Genomic DNA, 10,197 nt, shown 5'->3' with positions numbered 1-10,197 from the left:
GATTATTTTCTGGCTAACTTCCAGCTAGGTAGAGTCAGATTTTTTTTTAAGTACTCTTTCCCAGGTACTGCTCTAAGGTATTTTAACATTGCTGAACTCACGTAACTGCACTCTGTGCTTGAGACTGAGGCTTAGGAAAACGAAGGGACCTGCCCATTGCACGTCGTAAATGACAGCAGGGTTCAAATCAGTATTTTATCCTTGCTTATTCCATTGTGACTGAGCTGCCCCAGAGTCATCCTAAACCTGACGTGGAATAATCCTAAAGTCTTCAGGAACCTTGGTGGGACAGGTTGGAGTGATTTTCTATTCATCTTCTAGGGTGAATAAATACTACTGAGAAACATACTGGATCAGGAGGAGACTATGCTGTTTGACAGTAAACTAGGATTTATAGTATGAAGTGTTAGCAAAATCTAACCTTCAGTCATAACATAGAGAAGGTCAAACGACAAAAAATTCCAATCACTGAAAGAAAATTGGTGACACACTTTCTGACATTTTCTCAGCCAAGTGATTTCCGCTGATAGTCTTGGCTCTGTGAGGCTTTGGTGGAATGTGGCTGCTTGGTTTTTGCTGAGGCTGATAATGAGGACAGACGTGGGGTTTGATGCACCCACAAGAGCGCAGGCTACTTGCTCCTCATGCCACAATGACTACATTTAATGCTCCCCAGAAACTGCTCTGTAAATCCCTTTCCTCAAGGAGACTGTCAGGAGCTCCACTGATTCAATGGTGCTGTTTAAGGAAAAGGTCGCAATTTGCATTTGCTGAAGTCCATCTGAGCAGACATGCTGTTTCTTGCCATCTGTGGAGAGGGGCTCAGGGAAGCCTTCTCTTTCACTGCTTGTCCTGCCAAATAAGCCAGATTGGCACTCCTGTTAGGAGAGGGGGTAATTCTGTTTACTCGCTCATCCAATTGAAATGAGCCTGCCAATCAATGCTACATGTTCCCCTTTGTTTAAAGCTTTAAAAACGAAAAGTGCCCAGCACAGCCCCTACCCACCATCGAATCTGAATCTCCGGGGATGGGGTCCAGGCATAACTATTGTCAGTCTTCCTCCAGGATTCTCAGGTGGGGCTGTGGTTGAAAACCACTTCTCCAGAATGTTTGCTGATTTGTGAGAGGTAGCCTTGTACTTTTACCAAACTTAAGTCGTATGTGGTTAAACTTCTGCCTCTTATACCATGCCTATCAGGTGGTAGTTCCAGCTAAACTTTTGGTTTTATTGTCACTAGATCTAAGAACTGTACTTGAAAAGTTATAATAGCATATTGAGCACATTTCCAGGAGTGGATATGTAGGGAAAAGTTCTGCTCTGCAAGCTGGGCAATATTCTAGAGATTTCTGCTAAGGTCTACTTAGTGGTTGTGAGTGAGGAGTGTCCTTTTCACTGGTGCCCTGAAAGGAGTTTGTACCTGGTGTGCTCTTTAATTGATGCATATAAACACTGTCTTAAAAGGTTTTCTCTCCCAGCTAGTACAAAAAAGGTTGTAAACTTTTATGGTTCTCGTATTGTAACATGGTTGAACAATAGGTCAAAAACAATGAAGACTAGGGCCCATCGGGCCTTCTCATTTATTTTGTGAGTGGCTCTTAGAAGAAAGAGACTTTTTCCAGGTACCAATACCTAATGTTTATCTCACAGTGGGCCGGACAGTGGGCCGGACAATGGGCCGGAGTTCAGTTCCCTCCTCCTTCCTTAAGGAGTTCTTGTCTTTCTGTGCCCTTGGGTCGTTTAATTTGTTGATCCTTGTTACAAAACTCTGGAAAACAGAAGAATGAGTTAGACCGGTGTTATGTATCTGCACTACTGGCAGTCATTTAACTTGGCCGTATCATTTCGGGGAATTTAATCCTTAAAAAAGTTTTCCCTGTTGAATTAAAATATTTTGGGGGGTAGATTTCAGAGTGGATTTTTAATAGAAAAAGTGTAAATCAGGGAAAGGAGACCTGCTTGGCTTCCTACCACCATCAGAAATACTGTCTTTAGAGGACATACGGATGCGTTATAGTGCTGTTGTATGTTTCATATGGAGAAGTATGAGGATACCTTTATGATAAAACTACAGAAGTGCTTGTGAAACTGCAGTGCCTGGCTGAACTGAGCAGTGCTTTGAATGCTCTGTTTAAAAGCAAAAGGGCTTTAACACCTAAGTTTTATGGCAACAGAATGAAAGAAAATTGTTAAAATGTCACTTGACCCAGACAACGGAAAAAGATGAGACTTCATTCAGCTGTTAAAATATCCCTGTCTACACAGGATAAGGCAAACAGGCAACAAATGTGTTGCAAAAGCTGTTGGAAACAGCTGCCTGCTATTTCCAGATAGAAGCAGGATGGGGCTGCACTGAGGGTGTGGCTTTCCTCACGTTGGTGTGCCTCGGTTAATAAAGGGCCTGAGAACTGCACATCCGAGAGTACTGGCACAGAAGGTGACCAGTCTACACTGGAGTGTGTGCTCCCTAAAATACAACTGGTAGAACATGGCACTTGGGGATGCAAAAGTGCTTTAGAGAAACATCAACTGTTAAACCTGCAGACCGTCCAAAAGGCCAGACCAAGCCATTAGCACAAAAGGGACTTGATGGCCGCTGTGTCAAGAACACCCTCTACCCAGGATCATTTGGTTAGTGTTAACTGAGCTTCATTCCTCTCCAGGGAGAAGGTTTCAATAAGGGAGGTGAGTCCAGCCTTGGAAAACAGAGTCCAAATCTTACCCTCAGAACCTTCAGGCCATGTGTGGAAGCTCACGGAGCACCCCCAGGAAGAGAAAATGAGGCTGAGGATGAGCCTCCTTTATGTGTGTCTTCCACACCTTTGAGATTGTGAGGATGGAGATTGCAACAGGAAATGAAATGTTTGCTTACCAAAAACTCCTGGTCCATAAAGTAGGGCTTTTCTGATGATCCATCATTTGTTTCCAGATCAACAGTAAAACACAGGAAAAGTGCATCCAGCACAGTTTCAAATACAGATAAAAAACTATGGGCTACTAAGTAGGCCAAAAAAGCAACCAATAGCAGAGGGATTGCCCACACCTGGAGTGCACGGTTGTAGTTAAACGCCATCAGTCCTCCAAAAACAGTGAAACACACCACTAACACCTGTCAAAACAAGAGTTTGTTGAAAATCTTTATAAAGTGGTCGGTTGGAATATTTTGGGGAAGATTTTTGTCAGTTACAAGTAATAGCTTCAAATACATGCATGTGTGTGTGTGTTCATACTCTATGATAAATGCTTGTCAGAAAATTTGGTACAATGAAATAGGAAGAAACACAAATGAGAAGCTATGATACCAAAAGAAAACCCAGTTAATATGGAGAGTGGGAAGAGGATATGTACTTCCATTTTATCTGTGTCTAGTTTTCGTATTTATGTAGATGTGATGATACCTCACAAAATTTTTGTTTTCTTCACTTAACACCACAAATAAGCATCTTCATTCAAAAACTTTTTTTATAAACACCGTTTGTTTTTGCCTGAGGAAGTTTAGCCCTGTGCTAACATCTGTTGCCAATCTTCCTCTTTTTTTTTTCTCTTGAGGAAGATTAGCCCTGAGCTGACATCTGTGCCAATCTTCCTCCACTTTTATATGTGGGTTGCCACCACAGTGTGGCTGCCAGTGGTGTAGGTCTGTGCCCAGGATCCAAACCCACAAACCTGGGCTACTGAAGTGGAGTGTGTCAAACTTATCCATTATGCCACATAATCGCCAATTTTAATAACAGTACTACAATCCATTGAGTGGATATATTGTAGTTTAATATGTGATTATTGTTACCCTGGGGATTAAAGCAGAAGGGCTTTCCAAGGCTAGTGTGGGGAGATGATAACATTACTTCAGGCTTTGGCTATATGTAATTACTATATTTCCAGGAACATGATTACAGGCCATGATGTACCTAATTCTTTAACAGACAAAAGGGAGCCTATCTGGAGTCCCCATTGCCCTTGGATATCCACAAAGATGGATATGAATGTCCGAATGCTACTTCATTCAAAAAACCAAAGAATCACTGATTATCTCATGCTCATTAGAAGCTCGTTAGCAATTATATATTCCTTATGAGAAATACAGGAAAATGGATTATTGTATAAAATGAAATAAAAGATAAATCTGTTATAAGGATGAAAGCTCGTTCCAGAAATTTTTGGAAGTAGTTATTGGAAAATACATCATCTACAATTCTACCAAGCTAACGTAGACAATATTATCCATTTAAATACAACTACAACTTAGATTATTTAGGCTGTTTTGAAAGGCATAATCAGTTTGTGTTTCTAAAGCAACTGTCACATGAAAAGTCTCCAGGGCCCGGCTGAGCCTTAAAATATATCTGCAGTTAACACACACCTGTGACATCCAAGCATGTTATAACTTGTTACTGAGAGTTAACTATGATAGTAATGCACCGGAGACATACCAAGTGCCAGAGAAGCAGAAAATGCTAAATGAGGAGCCAAGGGTCTCCCTGTTTGGAATTGGTCATGTCACAGCTGGAAACTGAGATCTTGTTCCCTTTGGGGCACCCCTGAAGGCCCCGGCATTCATGGGTATGTGGAGGAATAGTTGGAAGAAGTGAGGATGTCTAGCTTGGAATAGTGAAGATGTGGCGGGAAGGTCAGGATGTCTGTGGTCAGCAATGTGAAGGCAGTCAAGTGGACGTGGGATCAGACAAACTGAGGTGTGCAGAATTAGGCCGAGTGGGTGACAATCACATGGAAAGAAAGACACTGTGGCAAAGTATAAAGAACTTTCAACTGGAAGCATGGTCAAGTAGGGGCTGGAACACCACTTTCATCAGTATCAGCCTGGAAAGGGCATGTGTCGCCTTTAGTTTATAGGTGTGAAGACTGACGTTTGGAGTTGTTAAAGATCTCAAATTCAGGAGTTGTCATTTATACCATGAGATGTTGGAGCTCCAAGATGCTCTCTCATTCCACACGATTATACATGATTCCTTGAAAAAAATGATTCTGAGCAGAAATGTAACTTTGGTTCCATTTGGGACATTAACATTTCTGTCTTTATATCTATGGACTTAGTGTCCTTAAAGAATGTAGACATTTTATCAGATTTCAATACTATTTCCATGTATTTTATGACAACCACCCCCAAACAGAGCCATTTTCTGAAGCTAGTAGCATTTTCATTTTAGATATGAAAAAGTGGGACTCGGAATGGTAGAGAAAATTGATCATAGCTAAGAGAGGAGGACTAGGATTCAAATCCTGGTTCCACCTATTGTGGGATCCTGGACAAGTTATGGAACCTCATCTGGTTCCTCATCTTCTGGTTTCCTCACCTGCAAAAAACAGACACCTCACCGGATTGAGGATCAAGTGAGATAATGAAGCGCAGCATCTACCATAGAGGAAGCACTCAGGAAACATTAGCTCCCTTTCAAAGCCTTGTTGTATGGCTTAATTTTTGGATCTGACGTTCCTTTACTTATTATTTTAATGAAGACATCTCACCTTTCCTAGAAAGATTATGAAGTCTCCAAAGCGGTTAACAGATGTAAAATGACTTGAATTCTTGGACAAGAGTTTGAGTGCATCTTTTGCTGATGCGCAAAAATCTGTGGCATTAATGGCAGTTGTAGTGTATGCATTCTGAAACAAAAGACAATAGTTAAAAAGATGATGATTCTTATAGTTATTGTTTTAAAGACAATATGCCAAGACAGAATATTTACAAAATAAAAATAGTTACTATACACTCCTAACAAATCATTTCAAAGTCCCTTCCGTCTCTGATTATATGCACATATATTTTCATATAGTTGCAGTAAATGGAAAAGATAAATAAGTACTTCTGTCAATACGGTGGATTACACTTGCCACCACAAACATATGGCAATGAGGAGTAGAACATAAATTATTTTTTAATGCACAGCGGAGTTTGAGGGCAGGAAAAGACATGTAGTGCTAGAAAAAAAGCAGGCCCTAGAGGTTGGTGAGAGCTGAACCCAAAGTCTCAGTGAGCATGGAATCAGAAAGGCTTCAGGGGTTGGTGGCTGGTGACTTAACCCCTCATGCGTAAGAGACAATGCTCAGGCCCTCGCTAGGGAATCGAGCTCCCTGCACACATTCGGGATTTATGCTCAGTTCAAACTCAACCAACCATCCCAGGCAAGTGGTAAAGAAATGCACCATCTGCCTGGGACTCTTATGGTCTGAGGAGGCATATCCAAACCACATACCCCCAGGTCAGGGAAAGGGGGAGCCCCACAGACAACAAGCCTTGAAGAAGAAGAAACGTTCACAGGGAAAATCTACACATGACCCAAGGAAATGAACAGCACAACAAGCAAGAGAATCTACCCTGAGAACCACTTGAAATAAAGTATTCAAGGGACTATGCTTAAGATGCTAAGAAGATAATGGAAGGAACAGTGACCATAAGGAACGAACAGCTTGGTGTGAAAAATGAAGAGGCAGAGTAGAAAACAAACCAAGTAGAAATTCTAGAAATGAGAAAATATGTAATTTAAATGGGACAGTGTCATTATTGTACATCTCATATTTTTCCTTTAATATATATTTCTTTTTCTTCTTCTCCCCAAAGAACCCCAGCACATAGCTGCACATTCCAGCTGCAGGTCCCTCAGCTGTGCTACGCAGGATGCCACCCCAGCATGGCCAGATGAGTGGCGCTAGGTGGCTCCCAGGATCCGAACTCGTGAAACCCAGGGCTGCTGAAGCAGAGCATGCGAACCCAAGCACTCAGCCATGGGGCCGGCCCCTAATAACATTTTCATGTTGCTCCATGGCTTTTATAAATTTTAATTTTTAATAAATACATATTCTGAGGCCAGCCCTGTAACCAAGTGATTAAGTTTGTGTGCTCCACTTTGGCAGCCTGGGGTTTGCCAGTTCCGATCCTGGGTGTGGACCTAAACATTGCTCATCAAGCCATGTTGCGGCAGCATCCCACATAGAAGAACTAGAATGACTTACAGCTAAGAGATACAACTATGTATTGGGGTTTGGGGAGGGGGGAAAAAAGGAGGAAGATTGGCAACAGATGTTAGCTCAGGGCCAATCTTCTTCACCAAAAAAATAAATTAAAAAAAAAATACATATTCTATCAGATGTGTAACTCTGTGTGTGTATCTAGGGCATATTAGACTATCAAATATTTTGCTATTATAAATAACTGCAACAAATATCTTAATTTCCTGATTTTGGACAATTTCTTAAGGATAAATTTCCAAAAATGAGATTACTAAGTAAATGAGCACAAGTGTGTGTGTGTGTTTATGTTCAAATGAGAAGACAATAATGGGTCATTATTCCAAAATCCCTTCCCCTTATGATTATATGATAATTTCAAACCATCTATTTCTCATATTTCCTTTGAAATCTTTAAAAATACTACTTGCACTGCAGTTTACAACAAAGAATTTATAATGTTCTTGGGAAAATACACTGAATTCTACCTGCTTGGGTTTTTGTCATTCATTTTGGCTTGGATAAAGAATGAAAGCTTTTTATCTCATGATATACAAATTAATCCTCTCAGACACCCATTCAAAAACATTGTAAGGAAACCAATTTGGAGTTTACTGTAGTAATCCAGCCCCCAGCAATGCGGGTCTTAATCAGAGTAAGTGACACAGGAGTAACAAGTCCAGGAGTAAGGAGGTAGAATGAACTGACTCACTCACCAAAGTGCCTCCTCACCCAGCCAACTGGAGAGGAACGTTTGGTTCTTAAAAAAAAAAAAAAGGTTGGGGTGCTTGCTTCTCCACACAGAGCACCCTGCTTGCCCCAGAGGGGATATTCTCAGTCAGATGAAGTCCCTCAGAAATGCCTTCGTGGTATTCCACAAAGAACTCTTGGTTTCTGACTTAGATAGAATGCATGCTAAGTTTGCTTTAAAATCCAAAACCACCTATTGGTGGAAAGCTGTCCCCAGTTTGGCTGTGGACGCTCATTTGTTCATTATTTAAATCAGCATCTTCAATCATCTAAGGTTCTCAAGAGCCCTGAAGACCAACTCATTAATCCTGAAAATACATTCGTAGGGTGGGTTGGTGAAGAATGGCATAATCATTCTTTTATAGACTGAAAACCAAGATCAAGGGCATTTCCCCAGTCCCCTAGTGAATCAGAGAGTTTTTTTTTTTCACTCTAACCTTCTGAACATTACACTATCAATTTTCATTAAACAAAATGCTATTTAAAAGCGTGGTGGTTAAGGCTCTGTAGACAGACAGTCTCTGGGTTCAGATCCCAATTCTACCACAGACTGGCTGGCGGTCTTCGGCAAACGATTTAACCTCTCTCAGACCCCAATTTCCTCATCTATAAAGTGAGCTGTAGCACCTACTGCAAAGGGATGTTGGGAGGATTAAAGAATATACTCCCTATAAAGTGTTTAGCATAGCGCCGGCACATAGGAAACACGTAATAAAGGGTGGTTATTATCATCAGACCTCACCAAAGACAATCTCATTTACGGCTGGGAAACACAGAGGCAAGCCTGTAAGCACCGAGGAGGTGCGGAAAGGACCCAGGGTTTCTTTATCCATAGACCTTAATCCCTCACACTCACAGGGATCCAGGAAGGGCAGGTCTTGCTTTCCAGCCCACGTGCCAGGCCCCGGCGTGGTCTTGCTTTGCAGCAGCAGCTCCACCACAGGCCACATGGCCTCTCCCTTTGCATTCAGGCTTCATCGCCAGCCCACCACCCCACGACTGTCCCCCCTCTAAACTGAGGTTCTTGTGTACTTCCTGACTCAAACTGGGGACTACAGTTTTTGTGGGGACTTCCTTTTCCTACAGACCATAGCCTTGTAAGCAATTTAGCACCCCTGCTCCTAAGTAATAAAAATAGATTTTGCTCCTTGGCTAAAATGATTAAAGGTTAAAACAGTACTTTCTCATGCATGTGTTGACTCCACAGATTTTTTTGGCCCACAACCATTTATCTTTTCTTTAGTGTATCATGCCCACTGAACGAGGACTTTAAAACCACTCTGACAGGGAAATTATATATGCCTTCCCGCAGTTAGTATACCGCCAGCATTTTACCACAAGGTTCAAGCCTGAGTGTGACAGAGAGACCTAGAATTAATGTCTGAAGGAATAGCAGGAGGAGGGAAGAATCACTCAAGACACAGGATACGCACTGAAAATTTCTGCAGTTTCAGCATTAGCTAATTTATATGCATTCTGAGTAGAAGCTGCTTCCTTGTCAGGCGGCTGGGAGATTAGTTTTCAGACACTCATGGACTGTCCACCAGGGTCTGTCACAAACTGCGGGAGGGTTGGGGGAAGGTCCTGTGTGCCTGGAAGGACTCGTGAATAATGAACTATAACTCAGGCACAAATGTGAGAGCAACCGGGAGGAGAAGCACAAGCCAGGGTGAAGGGGAGGAAGGGGCGTCGGGGAGGGCAGTGGTTAAGAAGATTTGACAAAAGTAGCGTTGAGCCTGAAGTTGGCTGTCCCCTGCAAGGAATGGGGGTGGGTGGGGGCTGAGGCAGTGAAGTGAGACTCAGGGACCAAGAAGAGAAGTGTGGTGGGAAATGGGTTGGAGGAGTCATGAGCCAGACCTGGTGGGGCTGAAATGCCATGGTGTGGAGCAAGGGGAGTGACAGGAAGTTTTCAGGACTCGTGATTTTCAGTCTGGGCTTCGGGAAGCTCTCCCAGGCTGCCCTGTGAAGGTTCAGGGCAGATGTCCCCACATCACCACCTGCTGAGCCACAAAGCCCTGCATCTCCCCAGGCTCATTCTCACCCAAGCCTTTGGGGAGCCCCTAAGCACCTCCGTAATGCCTACTGGGCTCTGCTTGAGTTAAGCATAAGTGCTGCCTGACCATCCAGCCACTGAGCACACTGGCGCCATTCACAGTCATAAGCCAAGGGTCAGGCCCAAAGAAAATGAGCCCTTCTCTGGGAAGAAAATGAGTATTAGGAATTGTAACTCTTCCCAGGTACTCTGCTCCTTTCCACTCCACATCAAGAGACGCCTTGGCGGGGCTGGTCTGTGGCGCAGTGGTAAAGTTCACAGTGCTCCACTTCAGTGACCCAGGGTTTCGCCAGTTCAGGTCCTGGGTGCGGACGTGGCACCGCTCATCAAGCCATGCTGAGGTGGTGTACCACATAGCAGAACTAGAAGGATCTACAACTAGAATATACAACTATGTACTGGGGGGGGGGGGGGGGGGGGGGGGGGGGGGGG

General features: G+C 43.0%; 1 protein-coding gene across 8 annotated transcripts in view; it reads right to left on the bottom strand.

Annotated features, from left to right (window-relative positions):
• SLC44A3 (solute carrier family 44 member 3) overlaps positions 1 to 10,197 on the bottom strand; it is a 96,140-nt gene that overhangs the window by 15,890 nt on the left and 70,053 nt on the right. For 4 of the 8 annotated variants that reach the window (XM_046645066.1, XM_046645061.1, XM_046645065.1 and 1 more), the window contains 3 exons: positions 5,484 to 5,621; positions 2,872 to 3,108; positions 1,632 to 1,767 (listed from right to left, as the gene is read on the bottom strand). In XM_046645066.1, coding sequence (XP_046501022.1) covers positions 1,639 to 1,767; positions 2,872 to 3,108; positions 5,484 to 5,621 — 504 coding nt within the window. In that variant the 3' untranslated portion in view covers positions 1,632 to 1,638. Of the gene's footprint in view, positions 1 to 125; positions 879 to 1,530; positions 1,768 to 2,871; positions 3,109 to 5,483; positions 5,622 to 10,197 lie in introns of those variants that run through there. The other 4 variants (XM_046645064.1, XM_046645063.1, XM_046645068.1 and 1 more) reach the window with 4 other exon arrangements.

This window comes from Equus quagga, chromosome 18 (assembly GCF_021613505.1).
Source record: "Equus quagga isolate Etosha38 chromosome 18, UCLA_HA_Equagga_1.0, whole genome shotgun sequence".
In the NCBI taxonomy this organism is placed as follows: Eukaryota; Metazoa; Chordata; class Mammalia; order Perissodactyla; family Equidae; genus Equus; species Equus quagga.
The sequence above is the reverse complement of the archived record's forward strand: the minus strand, read 5'-3'. Positions and strand labels throughout refer to the sequence as shown.